At 42.3% G+C, this 20,551-nt stretch overlaps 1 protein-coding gene across 8 annotated transcripts in view; it reads right to left on the reverse strand.

The window, feature by feature from the left end:
- Positions 1–65: 65 nt before the first annotated feature.
- LOC106602916 (collagen alpha-1(XXIII) chain) overlaps positions 66–20,551 on the reverse strand; it is a 140,413-nt gene continuing 119,927 nt past the window's right edge. For all 8 annotated transcript variants that reach the window (XM_014195913.2, XM_014195916.2, XM_014195912.2 and 5 more), the window contains 17 exons: positions 16,479–16,532; positions 16,336–16,398; positions 16,127–16,171; positions 15,910–15,972; positions 15,651–15,695; positions 15,265–15,309; positions 15,091–15,180; positions 14,923–14,976; positions 14,750–14,815; positions 14,472–14,498; positions 14,162–14,230; positions 10,003–10,065; positions 9,854–9,880; positions 9,712–9,765; positions 9,329–9,415; positions 4,429–4,467; positions 66–2,929 (listed from right to left, as the gene is read on the reverse strand). In XM_014195913.2, the coding sequence (XP_014051388.2) occupies positions 2,927–2,929; positions 4,429–4,467; positions 9,329–9,415; positions 9,712–9,765; positions 9,854–9,880; positions 10,003–10,065; positions 14,162–14,230; positions 14,472–14,498; positions 14,750–14,815; positions 14,923–14,976; positions 15,091–15,180; positions 15,265–15,309; positions 15,651–15,695; positions 15,910–15,972; positions 16,127–16,171; positions 16,336–16,398; positions 16,479–16,532 (894 nt within the window). In that variant the 3' untranslated portion in view covers positions 66–2,926. The remainder of the gene's footprint in view (positions 2,930–4,428; positions 4,468–9,328; positions 9,416–9,711; positions 9,766–9,853; positions 9,881–10,002; positions 10,066–14,161; positions 14,231–14,471; positions 14,499–14,749; positions 14,816–14,922; positions 14,977–15,090; positions 15,181–15,264; positions 15,310–15,650; positions 15,696–15,909; positions 15,973–16,126; positions 16,172–16,335; positions 16,399–16,478; positions 16,533–20,551) is intronic.

Consider the following 20,551-nt stretch of genomic DNA (forward strand, 5'->3'; position numbering starts at 1 on the left):
GATATGTAGATAGATCTATCGCTAAAGATTCTTACAACAGATTAGCTAGCTTCTTATAACATCAATTAGCTTTTTTATTTTTTTTTATTTGACAATTTCAAAACATAATACAACCATGCATGTGGATTAATGCATTTAAAGAAAAAGTTAAATCGTATTTCCATTGTGGTCCTGATAAAACAAAACAACAACAACATACACTGTTCCCCGGGCACCCATGACGTGGATGTCGATTAAGGCAGCCCCCCCGTTGCCTTAATCGAGGAGTTGGGTTAAATGTCGAAGACACATTTCAGTTGAATGCATTCAGTTGTACACATATACACCTATAAGCTACACAAAGCAGGCTAGGCAATAGACCTACTAAGGCACAAATCATAAATTCACCAGACATTCCAGCCTTTGGAAAAAATGACACAGATAACAGATAGGACAAAACATTGTAGTTAAACACTCATGTGCAATAATAGAGCAGCAGGACCCCTAACTGGTTGGTTGATCTCAGAAAGTTCTGAATCGTTGATCGGTCTCATGATCAGACTCGCTGCCGCCCGCAATGATAGCAGTAGTCCAGCTGGTTCACACCAGCAGCATTTATATTGTGTAGATCAGGTTTTCCCAAACTTGGTCCTGTGGCCCCCCCTGGGTGCACGTTTTGGTTTTTGCCCTAGCACTACACAGATGATTCAAATAGTCAAAGCTTGATGATGAGTTGGTTATTTGAATCTGCTGTGTAGTGCTAGGGCAAAAACCAAAACGTGCACCCCATGACCGAGTTTAGGAAACACTGGTGTAGATGACCAGTGTCATTGCTCGTTCATCCTCCCTTCCTTGCCGATTTATTGTTTTCCCCTACTAGCCTCGCATCAAAATGGCTAGAAAACTGCTTAAAAGTTCCCTGGTTGGCAACTTTAATATTCTATTATGCTCTTTAGTTGAGTCAACCACTCCAATGCACACACATTTTTACACATGCAATAAGACAACAAAAAAACACAGAAAATAATATAAACAGACAAAACGGACAACGGACAGAACCAGGGGGCCAGGGTTCTTGTCTGGAACACTGTGGTCAGAGAGCACTTTTGGTACTGCAGTTTAGCTGAAGCCTAACCCAAAAAGACAATTCCCATAGACGACCCTATTCACATGAGGTTGGTGGTACCTTAACTGGGGAGGATGGGCTCGTGGTAATGGCTGGAGCGGAATGGTATTTGCTCTGTTCCAGCCATTATTATGAGTCGTCCTCCCCTCAGCAACCTCCAATGATTTTTCCAGTAATTGTCTTCAAGGCCGTTTTTTTCTTCGTCCCTCACAGCCGTAAATATTAACATTTAATATTCATCCATTGTCTGCCAATCATCTGGCTGACGCGATGACATTGTCGCTGCTTGCGCTTGCTCCAGTGCGCACTGAGTGCTGGTGCGCAGGTGTTATCGGCTCTGTAAAGCAGATGGCAGTGACCACAAAATGGCGTATGCAAACATGAGTAGATTACGTTGAAAACAACAAGCGTCCATCTTGGCAGCAGTCTACAGTTGTTTTATACCTCAATGGACAGAACCGACACCAACCGACAGCATTTGCAAAATGAAGAAAAATGAAAAAAGTAGGCCACCAACATTATAAAGTACAATGCAACTTAAACTTCATAATTAAGAATACAACAATGTGCATTTAAAATAGTATTTAATATGACAGACAACTTAAAAACGGCATGTCCTAGAACAAACATTTAACCCAATCAGCCAACCAGGTAGGTTTGATAGGTAGATGTTTTTGTCTACCTTGATGTCAGATGTAAAAAATCTTCGAAACATTTTTAGGATTGCTATCATACATTTTCCATGATAGGCCTAATTCAAAAAGTTGTACAGTGTTCTGTGTTAATTAACTCCACATAGCATGGTTAGAGCACTCAGAAGAAAGAAAAAAGCATTTGATGCAACAACTCAGCAATAACTTTCAAACCACCATAAACATCCTTCAACTTTTTAGACCAATAATGATCTAAACATTAAGCACGTTTAGGAAAATTATTGCAAACAAAGGTTCCATGGTGAGGGCCAGCATCTGTGCTTCCCCATACAGATGTAGGATCTTAATTTGATCACTCTTTTGTGGCTGAGAATTTTCCTGCACTGCAGGACACGCAAACTTGTAATGTATTTGAGGTTTAAAAAGGCTCCTAAAGTTTGTAATTTCCACATAAAAATGTCAAACTTGATTTGCCATAACAAAATGTTTATCAACCCCTACAAAAAATGTCCATTAATTATAATTCACATTATAATTCGTATTTCCTGTTGCTGCAGGATTATTTTCCTGCTGTAAGCAAACTGGCTCAAATTAAGACCCTACATCTGTACCTTTCCTAAAGTTGGGATAGGCGCATGGCATTGGGCCCATGCCATGATGGTTGATCTTTCAAAGCAAACAACAATCACAGGAATGATGGGGTAGAATCATTTGCAAGGTGCAGGCTGAGTTGCACACTCCAATGCTGTATCTCCATGTGGGAACACTAGTGAGTCTGTTAGTCAGTCAATCATACTGTATTTCAGGTTAATACTGTAGTATTTCAGGTTAATACTGTATTTCAGGTTCCCCGATTAGATATAGTGTAAGCAGCAACATTTTTCCATCTGGAGCTGAGTGCATTAGCTGCTCCTTTCCATTTGTAACCAGTCTCCTTCTTTGTGTGCACTATATCTTTCCTCTACCTAATCTCTAAACAAACAAAAAATGGTTTTCTTTTCATATACAAAAAGTAAAAAATATTGATTGTGATAGACGCACAATCCAAATTCCAATATGAAAACCTCAACATATTAAATAGGAATTGGCAACAATAAAAAAACTACACTTGAATTTTAGTTGAAAAATATATATCGATATGTACAGATCCCATGTCCCAGGTAACTCATCACTGAAAAAGAGCAAGAGCAGAGACACATTCACTAGCAGGTAAATTATACTGTACAATCATACTATACACCAGTGGTTCCCAATCTTTTTCGGTTACTGTACCACCAGCTGAATTTCTCTCTGCCCAGAGTACCCCTGAAGTACCCCCCGTGCATTTTACCTGTAGGCTTATGGACTCATGTCTTCTCAAGTACCCCCTGTGGGTAGGCCAAGTACACCCACTGGGCTGCATACCCCTGGTTGGGAACCACTGCTGTACACTATATAAGATTAAATATTTAAGTGATAATGCCTTCGAAGCCGGTGTTTGGTGGATATATTGGCACGATTGTTGTTCGGTCCGAGACGATATATCTTCCAAACACCGGCTTCGAGGGCATTATCACTTTTTTACAACAGGATAACAACATATTCAAATAATGATTTACGTATTTGAATTAAAAATGTTATTTTGATTAATTTATTCATACTATTTCATCCATACAAGATATAGTCCCGACACAAATCTAGGGTTGCTACCCAAGCCGGCTGGTTGTTCGTTCTATCGGTTCGGTTGCTAGTGACGCGACCCAGTCGTTCAGTCTTTTGTTCTGTATCCAGTCGTTTGTTCTAAATGTTCCATTGCCATACTGGCTGGCAACATTCTTATCCCTTGTTTCCTAGCTCGCCAACTACGGCTAATTTACAGTCAAGTCAAAAAGTGCAGCCAGAATAACAGCAAAGTAGCCCCATTTGCATTTGTTTAAGCTGTTTTCTAGTGACATTTATTTAGATACATCCATAACAATGAGCTAAAGAGGAGCGATTTTGCCTGGCATAGCTCATGTGCTCACTTGTCAGGACACTGTTGTTCAAAGCAGGAGCTAGCCAACAACACAGCTAACATAATCACTTCAAACTGAAGCTGGAAAGACTGCAAACTAGCTGCACTTTGTTTTACCTTTTTTCAATTGACATTTCTTTGTATATATCCATAAAAATTATGCCAGCTGATTCATGATTTCAACTGGCTGAGAAACGCTGCCTGTCTGTCTCGTCCCGACTCCAGACACGTTCATTACTATGGGACAGCTGGAGATCGAATTTGAATATTGAAACAATGTTGTAAATGTCGGAGAGCCAGACCGCAAGGTTTATACAAATCTCCCCTGTTGAAACTAAATGTTAGTCTAAAAGAAATGTGAGATAATGTCTAGATGCGTTTTATAGTGGAGATCAAGTTGATAAATTGCTTGCATGGGCTGATGAAAAAGTGGATTGCGTAGTCAGACGGAACAGAGTAAATAGGCATTTTAACATCATAGATTTAGATGGTGGTAACTTGGTAGTATCTTGTTGAATAGATACCGGCTAGAATGTGGTTTTAACCAATCAACATTCAGGATTAGACCCTCCCTTTGTATAAAACTTCTTAAACTCCCCCAAGAGAGCCAAATGCCTACTTGGGCTAGAGCAGGCCAAACAAACAGAGCCTCATAGAAGTACTATTGCTGTACAAACCTTATGTGAACACCCTGGTATGGGCAATCCATCCCGACCCTGGTGATAGAAAAGAAACACCTTCATTAAACAAACATGCAGTATTGCATTGCCCACAGATAAATACGGGTGTCTTGTAACAACAAAGTGGTAGGAGGACCAGGCTCAGCCCCCCCCCTTCTAATTTCACCAATCTCCTGTTTGTTTAAAATGTAGTTGGTTCAGGTTCTTTCAGTCATAGTCATCGCTCTACTCTGCCTGCCTGTCTGCCTCTCTCTCTGTCTGTCTTGAATTTTCGCTAGCAAACTTGCAACATTGTATCAACTGCGCCCTTACAGTTTCCCATGCTGATGAGCTCGGGACAGACAGCTGAATTTGTGTCCCGTATTTCAAGTGTCTCAACTTTTGTTTTTACAAAAAAGGTACATTTGTCAGCAAGACAAATCACTTAATTCAGGCTACCAGTGTGTAGGCCTAATGACAATCGCCGAATGTCATTACACTTTTTGGTATTTTGTAACAGTATCTTTCCATTCATCAAATGGCGTGCTCCCAGTGCGCTGTTTGGATGTGGAGTTACTTTGGAGTGGACAAACGTGCGCAGGTAGGCTACTTTTTTAAGTGATTTGTTTGACAATCAGATTAAAACATCACGGGGTAATACATGTTTACTGTTAAAATACATGTATTTGCTTTGGTTCATCACACAAAGAGACATTGTTTACAGACAGATGGCTCTTTGCGGAAGCTTCCGTAGCCTGGTGTACTTGATCAACCAAATCTAAAATATTGGGTTTCACCAAAATAATGTTTCCAGTCAACAGAGGCACATCCAATATCTATATTAAAACAATCAGGGGTTGGAAATGGTTCAGGGAACAGAACTGAAAACCGGAAAATAACAATTTTTCGAGGAACAGAATCAGAACCGAGAACAAAAGTGATTTATACTGTTCCAGAACAGAACCACTATTTTAGAAGCATGGGAACTGGTTAATAATGTTATTTTAAGTTCCAGGTATCTTTTTCCAGTCCCACAAAAAAACGCAACAAAGCACATATGCAAAGACCTCACTGTCACTCAGAAGCTTATTCCTATGCCTGCCTGCCTGCCTGCTAAAAATCTTTGCCAGTATGTGAGTAGGCTATCTGCCCCTCCCCTCCAAGCATAATCTAGTAGCCTACTGACCTAAGCATGATTCAGAAATTAAGGAGAGAGATTTGTTATTAGAGGAGAATGGATTAACCTTTTCAATGCTAGTTAAAGATACTATAGTTATCACGTTTGGATTTGTTAACAAAAGGTAAAATGTTTTTATTTTAATTCTGGAAACACAAGCTTGTTAGCTAGCTAGCTAGCTACAGTAGCTGGTCCAACATAAAGCCAACTCTCTAAATTTCAAAGACATTCAAAGTTCCTTCAAAGAAGCTGCATGTCACAACAACAAGATGCCCAGCACTTCAAGCCAAGCCTCCTCCTTCACCCTCTCTCATTCTCTCCCCACCTGCAAAATTTCAGTCGCATCTCACGCCCTACACTCGTGTGTCCAATGCATGCAAATAGCTTACCCACGCCATAGCAAGCTTCTCTATCCACACTGATTGTTGAAGTAATTTAATGTCGAGCTAAATGTAAAAGTATACAATATTACAGAGGTTTAAATAGGAAAAGAAAGGAACAATATAAACCGTAACTTTTTTTTGTTTCAAACTGGTTCCGAACTTTATTTTGCTGGTCAGAAAAGTGAAACGTAACAAGAAATAAATAATGGTTCTGTTCAGAATTAAATGATTGAAAAAGTTCCAACCCCTGGGAACAATACTTACTATTCGTCGGGTTGAAGGTGTCTTTCGCTATCAAATAAGCATTTAAAACATGTTTTTATCCAGGGTCTTCCATTGGCAGCCATTGAAGCCCATTCTAGACCACACAGTCACATGAGACTGAATAAGCTACCACGTAATCTTCCACTTCTACAGGCGGAAAAAAGGAGACCCTGGATAAAAGCGTGTTTTAAATACATATTTGATAGTGAAGGACACATTCAACCCGATGAATCGTAAGTATTGCCCTAGAGATATAGTTTAGATTTGGTTGATCAAGGATGCCAGGCTATGAAAACTATGGCTTGTTGCAGGATGAAGCAAGCCTTTACTATTAGGCCCAGAAAATAACAGGAAGTTCAGTGAGAGGAAAACAGACCCCCAAATGTCACAGTATAATTCAGACTCTGAGGAGAAATATCTAACACCACAATCATGCCGTCAAACCATCCATTAACTAATGCCATATTACAGTGACTAAAGATGGAGAGTCTTGCTGGTTTGTTGCTGGCAAAGTATGGCTACCACTGCATCACAGAGAGCAGGAAGACAGGCAGGGGCAAGGGGTAAATGAGAGGTGTGGTATATTCATTTCAAAGATTTTACTGAGTTACAGGTCATATAAGGAAATCAGTCAATTGAAATAAATTCATTAGACCCTATGGATTTCACATGACTGGGGATACAGATTACCATCTGTTGGTCACAGATACCTTTAAAAAAAGGTAAGGCCATGGATCAGAAATCAGTCAGTATCTGGTGTGACCACCATTTGCCTCATGCAGCAAGACACATCTCCTTCGCATAGAGTTGATCAGGCTGTTGATTGTGGCCTGTAGAATGTTGTCCCACTCCTCTTCACTGGCTGTACAAAATTGCTGGATATTGGCGGGAACTGGAACTCACTGTCGTACAGGTCGATCCAGAGCATCCCAAATATGCTCAATGGGTGACATGTCTGGTATGCAGGCCATGGAAGAACTGGGACATTTTCAGCTTCCATGGCACAACAATGGGCTTCAATACCTCATCACGGTATCTCTGTGCATTCAAATTGCCATCGATACAATGCAGTTGTGTGTTCATTGCCCGTAGCTTATGCCTGCCCATACCATAACCCCACCGCCACCATGGGGCACTCTGTACACAACGTTGACATCAGCAAACTGCTTGCCCAAATGACGCCATACAAGCTGCCATCTGCCCGGCACAGTTGAAACCGGGATTCATCCGTGAAGAGTACACTTCTCCAGCGTGCCAGTGACCATCGAAGGTTAGCATTTGCCCACTGAAGTCGGTTACGATGCTGAACTGCAGTCAGGTCAAGACCCTGGTGAGGACAACAAGCGGGCAGATGAGCTTCCCTGAGACGGTTTCTGACAGATTGTGGAGAAATTCTTTGGTTGTACAAATCCAGTTTCATTAGCTGTCCGGGTGGCTGGTCTCAGACGATCCTGTAGATCAGAAGTCCTGGGCTGGCGTGGTTACACGTGGTCTGCGGTTGTGAGGCTGGTTGGACATACTGTTTAATGTTACTGCCAACTCCTCTAAAACGATGTTGGTGGTGGCTTATGGTAGTGAAATTAACATTAAATTCATTGCAACAGCTCTGATGGACATTCCTGCAGCCATCATGCCAATTGCACGCTCCGTCAGAACTTGAGACATCTGTGGCATTTTGTTGTGTGGCAAAACTGCACATTTTAGAGTGGCCTTTTATAGTCCCCAGCACAAGGTGCACCTGTGTAATTATCATTCTGTTTAATCAGCTTCTTGATATGCCACACCTTTCAGGTAGATGGATTATCTTGGCAAAGGAGGAATACTCACTAACAGGGATGTAAAGGCATTTGTGCACAACATTTCAGAGAAATAAGATTTTCTGAGATCTTTTATTTCAGCTCATGAAACATGGGACGAACACTTTACATGTTGTGTTTATAATTTTGTTCAGTATATATCCCAATAAAAATAAGAACTTCAAGAATTGAGGAGTTTGATGGATGTTGGCATACAACTTGAAGCTGCCCTCTTGGACTTGTATGCCAGATATCTATATCTGTGCCCCGTCATGGAGTGTGGGCGTTCCTGGCTTTCTCCAATGACCTTCCCACTGATTATTGTTACCCTGTTCAATGGGTTCTGACTAGTGTTTCCTAGAGCACCAAACTACCCCACAATATCAAACGATAGCATGGATTTTATAAAGCATTCATAAAATGCTTGGTGGATGGATTGGTGTACATTAAACTTCCTCAAGAACAAGAATGTTGACATTTAGAGTAAATATGTTTGGTTTTCCTTTTGAAGGAGAGCTTTGTGGTTCAAGGATGGTTCCTAGGTATTTATAGTCCTCTACTTGCTCAGTGATCTGTCCGTTATTCTCCAGCACTGGGATGGTAGGTTGGTCTCTTCTGAAGTCAATGTCAATATAAAAATGTACAGTATGTGAACAGCTCATGGATAATGGATATATAAAAGCAATAAGGCCCGAGGAGGTGTGGCATATGGCCAATATACCACGGCTAAGGACTGTTCTTAGGCACGACGCAACGCCGTGGTATATTGGCCATACATCACAAACCACGAGGAGCCTTATTATATCATTTTTACATGTTTTGTTTGAGCTGCTTTTGAAAGCAAAAGTCAAATTGAAAACAGTATTGCTATTGTTGAATTCGATTCTCATAATAGCAAGCTAGAACTGATGGTTTGGTAAGCTAAACTAACAAGTCTATTTGTTTGGTAGATATCTAGTAAACTTTCTAGCTACTGCAGTGGATGTTGAACACATTTCTACAGGAAAATGAACACATTTCTAATGGCAAATGTGTTAAATTATAGCCATGGTATGAAAGGGATAATCAACTCAGGGCTCTATGCGTTCTCTGGAAAATAACGCGTCATGGAACACACTTTCCACTCCATTCATTATTTTTCATAGAAGGCATTGCCCCTCATTGATTATCCCTTACATAAACTCTGCTCTACTAAATGTAACCTAATAATTGTGTTATTTAGAGAAATATTGCCCTTGAATGAAAAGACAGTGTTTGAGGAAGAGTGAGCGTAGAGGCAACAGGAAGAAGTGACATACCACAGGACAGGGCTGGTCCAGTCCAGGGGGGCCCTCCTCGCCCTTCTGTCCCTTCAGTCCCTTCTTTCCCAGCATCCCGCTGTCACCCTGAGAGAGAAGAGTGACAAAACAATAATATATCATAATATATTTAGCGGATACTTTTACCCAAAGGGGCTTAGTCAGGCCTGCATAAAAACTTTGTACGTATGGGTGGTTCCAGGAATCAAACCCACTATCCAAGCGTAGCACCCTCTATGCTTTACCAACTGCTAGAGAGGACCACAGAGGAGACAAGTCTCTCGTCGAGCATCAAAGTCTTCTCCAGATTTTACTATAACATGCTTGGTAATAGAAGATTAATAAACGTAGCCACAGTAGCCACTGTTGTGGCTGATGCACACCTTATCTCCTCTGTTCCCTCTGTCCCCTTTTTCTCCCATCAGCCCGGGGAAACCCTGACATGGAGAGAAGTAGTGGTTAATGAAGGGTCTTTGTCAACCAGACTAGTATCTGGGGGGATGTGACAGATTTAGACACACTTACATCTAATCCCGGCAATCCTTGCTCTCCCTGTTGAAATTAAATATGATTGAAGTTAATTCTGAAGCAGCTTACTTTGAAAAATACTGCAAGGGACTCTGATGCCATGTCCGTATCCTCTACAAACAGGGCATATGAAAAATGCTGCTAACCTTTCTCCCTATGGTGCCAGGGAGACCAACCAATCCTGTAGAACCTGGAAGACCCTGAATACCCTGTGTGCAGAAATAGTGTCATCAGTTATGTGGGTCGTAATGTTATACGCAGCAGGGTTGGGGACAATTGTGAATTGAGTTGCTAATTCCTCATTTATTCCAATGTAATTATTGAATTTGAATATAATTTGAATTGGCCACACCTCACAGGAAGCAGAAATAAAGTAGAATTAGGTAATTCAGTGTCATTCAAATGGTTAATTTATTCTACACATCACTATTATTACTTTCCCTAGCAAGAAACCAAAAACTGTATCTAAAACAGAAGGGGGAACTAAAAGAATCACTAACAACAACCAAGGCTTCAAAGCTGCAACTGGTACAGCTTGGTTCGGTTAACCGTCCACTGGCAAACATAACAGGATTTACAGTAAGCCACAACATACTGTTTCAGACCAGGCCAGAATAAGTTACGCAAGATACGGTCATACGTCTTGTTAACCCCAAGAAGGCCTGCCATACTACCATCGCGAGCCAACCTCAGTATCTGTTGTCAAAGAGTAACTGGAACCACAATTTGACATAACCTTTGCCAATCGTCTTGCCCAGAAGTGGCACGAGAATGCCATTTCCTCATCAGAACACCATCTCTGTCAAAGTAACCCACACAATCTTCATCAAACTCCTCCTCTGGACGTATCTCAGCAAAAAGAGGAGGGAAACATCTTTACTCTGTTCTGCAATCAGCTGCTTCCGAGACATTGAAGTGTCAACTGTAGGGTCCCCCTCTTCCTTAGTGGTCCTACAAACTTGCTCACCTTTGGTGTTTTCAAAGGAAAGGTCAACTCAGGAGGTTTACTGAAATCAGGATCACACATAAACGTCTCAGACAGATCAAACATGATGGGATCACTGACATCCTCCTCAACACTAGACTTGCTCCCGGCAACTTTCTTAGACATAGCACTTGTAACGGCACACTCTGGGAACACTGTAGGGTACTTTTCTAATAACCCATCAGGTTCCTCCGGTCTGGGTTCCTTACAAACGACAGGATTTGGCACGACCTTCCCTCCAGCCAAATCATTGTCCAAAATGAATGAGACCTCGCAGGGCTAACTACTGGGTGCTTTGTTTGTGAATGTAGTTTTATGTGTCAACACAAACTCATCTGCACGGACTGCAGCTTTCTCAAGAGTGAGATTCTTGTGCTCATAAATGTAGGTACACTATATATACAAAAGTATGTGGACACCCCTTCAAATTAGTGGATTCGGCTATTTCAGCCGCACCCGTTATTGGCAAATCTATAAAATTGAGCACCCAGCCATGCAATCTCCATAGACAAACATTGGCAGAAGAATGGCCTTGCTGAAGAGCTCAGTGACTTTCAAAGTGGCATCGTCATAGGATGCCACCTTTCTAACAAGTCAGTTAGTCAAATTTCTGCCCTGCTAGAGCTGTCCCAGTCATCTGTAAGTGCTGTTATTGTGAAGTGGAAAAGTCTAGGAGCAACAACGGCTCAGCCAGGAATTGGTAGGCCACACAAGCTCACAGAATGGGACCGCCGAGTGCTGAAGCGTGTACCGTGTAAAAATCGTCTGTCCTTGGTTGCAACACTCACTACGGAGTTCCAACCTGCCTCTGGAAGCAACGTCAGCACAAGAACTGTTCGTCGGGAGCTTCATGAAATGGGTTTCCATGGCTGAGCAGCCACACACAAGCCTAAGATCACCATGCGCAATGCCAAGCGTCGGCTGGACTGGTGTAAAGCTCGCCGCCTTTGGACTCTGGAGCAGTGGAAATGCGTTCTCTGGAATGATGAATCACGCTTCACCATCTGGCAGCCCGACGGATAAAACTGGGTTTGGCGGATGCCAGGAGAACACTACCTGCCCCAATGCGTAGTGCCAACTGTAAAGTTTGGTGAATGAGGAATAATGGTCGAGGGCTGTTTTCATGGTTCGGGCTAGGGAAATCTTAACGCTACAGCATACAATGACATTCTAGACGATTCTGTGCTTCCAACTTTGTGGCAACAGTTTGGGGAAGGCTTTTTCCTGTTTCAGCATCATAATGCCCCCATGCACAAAGCGAGGTCCATACAGAAATGATTAGTCAAGATCGGTGTGGAAGAACTTGACTGGCCTGCACAGAGCCCTGACCTCTATCCCATCAGACACCTTTGGAATGAATTGGAACGCCGACTGCGAGCCAGGCCTAATCTCCCAACATCAGTATCCGACCTCACTAATGCTCTTGTGGCTGAATGGAAGCAAGTCCCCACTCCATATTAATGCCCATGATTTTGGAATGAGATGTTCGACGAGCAGGTGACCACATACTTTTGGTCATGTAGTGTAGCAACCCTTTCATGAAGGCAATTCTTTAACTGCTCGAGCAGTATGAGGGTTTTTAAATCTTCAAGTTCCTTGACCTCTTGAGAACCATTCCAGCGATCAAAAAGTAATGCTTGTTCCCTTGCAAATTCAACATGGCTTTGTGATTTTGTCTTTCATAATTTACAGAAATGTTGTCTGTATGCATCTGGGACCAACTCATAAGCCTGAAGGATAGCAGCTTTAACAGTGTCATAATCTGAGCTATGGTCAATAACTTTTCCCACAAGAGCACTTTGGAGGATATCTCGTGACCATTTTAGGGATGTGGCAATCCCCTCAAACAGAGTAAAATATACATCCAACTCCTTTTAGTTGAAAGGCGGTACAAGCCGGCTGTTCCGACCAAGATCGAAACTCTGATTCGGAGTACTTCCAAATCTCTATTGTAATCGAATGGCATGCTCACGTTCTTGTTCTTGTTGTCTGGCTCCAACTTTGTCTTTAGTTCTAACTCCCTCAGTTGCACGTCTATGGGACTCATCGCACTACCCGTAGCAGCCTTTTCATTAGCCTCTCTCTCTGAGAGGATTTCCTCCTCCAACAAAGCAGTATAGACTAACTCTTTGAATATTGCTTTCAATCGGCATGTGCAACGAGCCCCCATTTTGTTACGTTCCCTAGCAAGAAACCCAAAATTGTCATTCAAACAAAAGGGGAAACTAACAAAGAGTCCCTAAGAACAATTAAAACGAAACAGGTGGGATTCTAGGAGGGGTTTCTGAAAGATACTCATGGGGGTGTCTACTGAAAGTTGACTAGCAACAACAACTGGAACCTAAATGACACCACTCCCATCATGAGTAACTTTTGCCCAAGAAGAGGCAAACAAAATTAAGAAAAGCCACACCAAACTTAGACAGGAAGCAAACCAAAAAGTGGAGCTAAATGAAAACAGGGAAGATCAGATACAGGATTGTTTTCGTTTTTGGGTTTATGGTCCTGCAACCACCTCTCTGCAACCACCTTACAAGCTCAACATACCTCTGACATGATGTCCAAACACGAGTTCATTCAGACTGAAACCAAGAGTTTCTTGAAAAACCTCCCACACTGCAAACAACGAAAGAGGGACCCCTTCATCCCAGTCTTTTTCGAACTCAAAGCAGTAAGCTCTCAACATAAACTTCATAGACTCTCAACAAGAACACCTTGAGACTCTGGGTGGTAGGCACTAGAGGGGCAATGGGCAACACCCAACTTTTGCAGCACTCGTTGGAAGACCCAACATGAAACTCGAAACATGGTCCTGGGGGCTCATCCAGGATCTGAACTGGGATCTGAGCCTGGAAAATTATGCTCATGTTTATTTTGACATACAGTGATCAATACTATGTAAAAAAATAAATATGGTTGAAACAGATTTTAAAATATATTTTTTTAAATAATGAATTTAAATAATTATAGTAGTGTGGACATGTTCGAAGATTCTTTTGTAGGTTCATAAAAATTCATAATTCTGTGTGACATGTTTGAGTTGCAATCAAGCTAATATTTGAAACAACATCGGTATTCTTTGCAGCAATAAATGGCAGATGCTTATGGTAAAAGATTAGTCAAAGGAATGAGACTGTCATGCTTCATGTTGAATTCTACTTCCTTTAATTTAAATGGAATTAATATTCTGCTTCCTGTGGGGGGTGTCCAATTCAAATTCCAATTTCAATTAATGGGTTGAATTTAATTAAATTCAGATATTCCGAATGCACCCCAACCGTAACATGCAGTATGAGTGAGACAGAATAGGATATAATTACCCTTAACCCAGGAGGTCCTCTGTCACCTGCATCCCCCTTTTCTCCTTTCACTATCTCACCTGGTTCCCCCTGTGAGACATTGACAAAAGCACAATTTCAAGCTATTGCTTTCATTTCCTTGTGAATTTATAATCCATCTTCTCTCTGATTTACCGCAAGTACAATTTTCCTCCCCTATTCTAACATCCAGCTTTTCATTATCTGTTAAAGCAACATTTTGAATGACAGGGCATTCCAGTGCAGCTTTAGTAGCCTAAAGAATCCTATGTCATTCTAGGGGCAGGAAGAGATCAGAGCCCTGACAACACACCTTGGGGCCAGGCATTCCGTGATGTCCCTGAAAAACACAATGTGTTATCTCATTCTCTTTGTAAACACTGTTCATCACAAGAGCATATTAAAGCACATAGATAATTTAAAAACATTTTACCACAAAGTAGACATTGGGATTTACTAGGTTCCTCTGAGAACAGGTTGAGTATGGAATGTTTGACAGTCATCCCTTTGCAGAGAGAACATTGGTATCTAGAGAGTTTAAGCTTTTGATACCCCCCTATTATTAAGAAGACAGAGGGACCAGTTACCCACCATGAATCCCTGGAGCCCAGGAGGTCCGGGGGGGCCAGGAGGGCCTGCGATAGAGATAATCTGGGCCTGAAGCAAAGAGCATTAGGATAACCAGAGGTCACACAATCATATAACACTACTCGACCATGATGAGAAATCACACTTAACAGTTTGGTATCTAAAACATTACTGACCAGATTGTCCTCAAACCTTGAATCTCCTCTCTCTCCTTTTTTGCTGTCAGCTCCCTAAGAGAGAAAAAATACATTATATGGACAAAATCTACAAGGCAGTGGGATACTAGACTGCCATGCCTATAGCCCATTGGGTATCCATCAGGACACAGCCCATATCCCACTTACCGCAAGCCCAGTTAGGCCCATCAGACCTCTCTCTCCCTTTTCCCCTGCCACTCCAGGCATCCCGTCATCACCTCTCTCCCCTTTGGCTCCCTACAGAGAGGAGGCACAACATGAGGTGGATACAATGATGTCTAGTACAATAATAATTCATTATTACAGAGTCATGTCGTTTACCCTATCCCCATCAGCTCCAGGTGCACCATGTGAGCCTGATTCTCCCTGTTGGCATGAAGGAGACAGGAAAACATGTGTGTGCCTATTGTATATCCATAAACCAAAGCCATACTGTAGATCACTGCCCCAATGCTGGATATGCCAACATATTTGATACATTGACATTTTGGTCATTTAGCTGACACTCTTATCTAGAACAACTTACAGTCAGATAATATAAATAACACACTGTGCATTATGTATAATAGATACAATATATAGGCTACAATGACAAATCTCTCCAGAACAAAATCTCTTCCACAGACGAGGATGGGATTCAAACCCATGCATGCACAGCACAAAGGATTAGGAGTCCATCGCCTTAACCACTCAGCCACAACTCTCACCTTTGGCCCTTGTCCTCCTGGTGGCCCTGGTGGCCCTGGGGGGCCCTGCAGGAATAATAAAACGTAGAAAAGTAGAAAAGGAAAGTGAGACTTTGTACTGCACAGGGGACTGTTACACATAATGCATTCCTAGAATAATATTATGGTGTGTGATACTTTTAATCATTAATAAAATAGTACAATCTGAATTTGTGGGGTCGCAGTACAATGCAGAATGTTGTTTCAGATCAACTTTTAAAGAACCCAATTAAGAACTCACCTGAAAGACATGGCCAAGGCCGATATCATAGGAGTCAAGAACAGCCTTCTTTCCGGGTAAGCCCTGCAGAGGGAGACAGAGTGAAACACACAGGTAGAATGAATGAAGAAAAAAATAAATGTCTTAATCTTGGAAGATGTGTCTAATGCAGATATTTTTTCATAGACCCACAGTAGATGACTTTAGGTCAAAGAGTGTGATATGAGGAGCCACTCACCATGTCCCCCTGAGGCCCTGTGTCTCCTGTGTCCCCCTTCTCCCCCTGAACGAGAACATAGAGTGAATACACACAGTGGAACGTCAGCATGCCTGTCATTCCAGTGCATCAATACATAGGGTCAACCCTGTGAATTGATTAATGGCTGTATATTCATATTTCAAGATCTCCATTTACGATTCTTCCTCTTTACGATTCTTCCTCTTTACCTTCATCCCTGGTAGTCCATCAAGGCCACTCCTGCCCTGGTCACCAGCATGCCCCTGTTCCCCCTGTCACAGACATGGAGATAGAGTGAGATTGGGAAAGAGAAGGGAGAGGAGGAACAGGAAGGAATAATAATATTTCACACCTTTAGCCCTGGAGGCCCCTGTGGTCCAAGCATGCCATGCTGTCCATCCTCACCCTGCAAGACATCAGATTATTGGAACATATGAATTAACTGCAAGACATTAGATTATTATTAATTAACCACAGGTTTTATACACTCTTAGAAAAGGTTTAGATTTGTTCTTAAAAGGGTACAACCGCTTGTCCCTGACATGGTACCCTGTATGGTCATCCTTTGTACCTTTAGTTATAGGTACATACATGTCATTGTACCCCAGTTCATACCTCAGATAGTACCATCATTACATATAGACCACAGGAACAAAAGCAGTTTTTTTGCCTTTATAGGTTACCACCACAGTGACAAAGCCATTTGTTCATTGTAAATGACAAAAACGTACCTTTACAATAGATCACTTAAACTGGTACAACACTTCCACTCACAGGTGGCCAAAAATAACTAGCTGAAAGCCACACCCACAGACTAAGCCACGCCACAAATATTATTTTGCACTGTGTCTTGCCTTCTCGAGTAAATTGTAGAGTTACCACCCATGACTGTATTTGTTAGTGACAGAGACATGGTTGTTGAATTTTCAGTCCTGTGACTTTAACCAACTGAGTTCCTTGGTGAATGTTACCATTAAAATTCAACTCATTATGACAATACATTATATATCTCATCAGGCCTTATTTTAAGACCTACAGTAGTTTTACCCTAATACAGTGGCCTGACACTCATGGTTTACAAGCCAAATCATGCCTGCAAGAAGCACTGGAACATTCCAGCACATTTCCCCAAATTCCCAGATGTCCTGGTTGAAGGATTCCAGATGCCCTGCCTATTCCCTCCAGTTTCAAGGAATTTTCAAAACAGGATTTCTGGAAAACCTGGGAAATGTGGGAAAGTTAACAGAATTTAGCAACCCTGCGGGCAAGTCACATTATGCTGGCTTGAAAAGTGATGCATAATTCCTATTGGAATCCAGCCAGAGTGAGGATATCCTGGAGTTGGAATTTTTATTCACCCACAATTTTTATTCACCCACATTCATAATAACTGCCAGGATTAGATACATTGTGAGGAGACTACATAAGCCATTTAAACTGGGACAACCATTTCAGTAACCGGTGTAATAAATCGAACTAATTGATTGGATTAGTTAGAAAAATATATGTTATTTATCTTTGTGCAGCATAAGATTAATCAATCAATCAATGTACATGCAAAAACCAATATATTAAAAACAATTGTAAAAACATGTTCATGATTATGGTACAAATGTGCCTTTTTAGGGTACCACCCCAGTGACAAAGCCATTAGTTCCTTTTAGGTGGCAAAAATGCATCATTGTACCTTATGGTGGGTATTGAGGTTATTGAAGGCACACTAAATATGTTTGTACTCTGGGAAACAGAAATGTACCTTCACACCATACCCCTTTTTTTGAGAGTGAGAGGGTATTGAGCGTACACAAAATATGTTTGTACTCTGGGAAACAGAAAGGTACCTTCACAACCTATACCCTTTTTTTTGAGAGTGAGTGTGATGATTGTACCTTTATACTCAAAATATTTTATCTTTATCTCCAAAATGTACCCTAAAAGGTACCGAACAGTACCACGTAAGATCATAGTGTGTACCTCTGAAGGTACAATATGTGTATTTTAATATAGTTTGAGAAACAGACGCCTCACAAGTGAAATCAAATTAAATCAAATTTTATTAGTCACATGCGCCGAATACAACATGTGTAGACTTTACAGTGAAATGCTTACTTATGAGCCCCTAACCAACAGCAGTTAAAAAAAAAATACGAATAAGAATAAGAGATAAAAATAACAAGTAATTAAAAAGCAGCAGTAAAATAACAATAGCGAGACTATATAGAAGGGGGTACCGATACAGAGTCAATGTGTTGTGGCACCGGCTAGTTGAGGTAGTATGTACATGTAGGTAGAGTTATTGAAGTGACTATGAATAGATGACAACAGAGAGTAGCAGTGGTGTAAAGAGTGGGTGAGGGGGGAGGGGGGGCACTGCAAATAGTCTAAGTAGCCATTTGACTAGACGTTCATAAGTCTTATGACTTGGACGTAGAAGCTGTTTAGAAGCCTCTTGGACAGCTTTCCATGCGGTAGCAGAGAGAAGAGTCTAAGACTAGGGTGGCTGGAGTCTTTGACAACTTTTAGGGGCTTCCTCTGACACCGCCTGGTATACAGGTCCTGGATGGTAGGAAGCTTGGCCCCAGTGATGCACTGGGCTGTTCACACTACCCTCTGTAGTGCCTTGCAGTTGGCCGAGCAGTTGCCATACCAGGCAGTGATGCAACCAGTCAGGATGCTCTCGATTTTGCAGCTGTAGAACCTTTTGAGGATCTGAGGACCCATGCTAAATCTTTTCAGTCTCCTGAGGGGGAATAGGTTTTGTCATGCCCTCTTCATAACTGTCTTGGTGTGCTTGAACCATGTTAGTTTGTTGGTGATGTGAACATCAAGGAACTTGAAGCTCTCAACCTGTTCCACTGCAGCCCCGATCGATGAGAATGGGGGCATGCTAGGTCCTCTTTTTCCTGTAGTCCACAATCATCTTTGTCTTGATCATGTTGAGGGAGAGGTTGTTGTCCTGGCACCACACAGCCAGGTCTTTGACCTCCTCCCTATAGGCTGTCTCATCGTTGTCGGTGATCAGGCCACCACTATGTCATCTGCAAATTTAATGATGGTGTTGGAGTCGTGCCTGGTCGTGCGGTCATGAGTGAACAGGGAGTACAGGAGGGGGCTGATCACGCACCCCTGAGGGGCCCCTGTGTTGAGGATCAGCGTGGCAGATGTGTTGTTACCTACCCTTACCACCTAGGGGCGGCCCGTCAGGAAGTCCAGGATCCAGTTGCAGAGGGAGGTGTTTAGTCCCAGGGTCCTTAGCTTATTGATGAGCTTTGAGGGCACTATGGTGTTGAACGCTGAGCTGTAGTCAATGAATAGCATTCTCATATAAGTGTTCCTTTTGTCCAGGTGGGGAAGGGCAGTGTGGAGTGCAATAGAGATTGCATCATCTGTGGATCTGTTGGGGTGGTATACAAATTGGAGTGGGTCTAGGGTTTCTGGGAATGTGAGCCATGACCAGCCTTTCAAAGCACTTCATGGCTACAGACGTGAGTGCTACGGGTCGGTAGATATTTAGGCAGGTAACCTTAGTGTTCTTGGGCACAGGGACTATGGTGGTCTGCTTAAAATATGTTGGTATTACAGACTCGGACAGGGAGAGGTTGAAAATGTCAGTGAAGACACATGCCAGTTGGTCAGCGCATTCTCGCAGTACACGTCCTGGTAATCCGTCTGGCCCTGCGGCCTTGTGAATGTTGACCTGTTTAAAGGTCTTACTCACATCAGCTGCGGAGAGCGTGATCACACAGTCTTTCGGAACAGCTGGTGCTCTCATGCATGTTTCAGTGTTATTTGCCTCGAAGCGAGCATAGAAGAAGTTTAGCTTGTCTGGTAGGCTTGTGTCACTGGGCAGCTCTCGGCTGTGCTTCCCTTTGTAGTCTGTAATGGATTGCAAGCCCTGCCACATCCAACGAGTGTCAGAGCCAGTGTAGTACCATTTGATCTTAGTCCTGTATTGATGCTTTGCCTGTTTGATGGTTCGTCGGAGGGCATAGCGGGATTTCTTATAAGCTTCCGGGTTAGAGTCCCACTCCTTGAAAGCGGCAGCTCTAGCATTTAGCTCAGTGCGGATGCTGCCTGTAGTCCATGGCTTCTGGTTGGGGTATGTACGTACGGTCACTGTGGGGACGACGTCATCGATGCACTTATTGATGAAGCCAATAACTGATGTGGTGTACTCCTCAATGCCATCGGAAGAATCCCAGAAGATATTCCAGTCCGTGTTAGCAAAACTGTCCTCAACTGGCAGCTTCATTAAATAGTACCCGCAAAACACCAGTCTCAACGTCAATAGTGAAGAGGCGACTCCGGGATGCTGGCCTTCTAGGCAGAGTTGCAAAGAAAAAGCCAAATCTCAGACTGGCCAATAAAAAGGCTAAAGAACACAGACACTGGACAGAGGAACTCTGCCTAGAAGGCCAGCATCCC

The sequence above is a fragment of the Salmo salar genome, chromosome ssa04, assembly GCF_905237065.1.
Source record: "Salmo salar chromosome ssa04, Ssal_v3.1, whole genome shotgun sequence".
Classification (NCBI taxonomy): domain Eukaryota; kingdom Metazoa; phylum Chordata; class Actinopteri; order Salmoniformes; family Salmonidae; genus Salmo; species Salmo salar.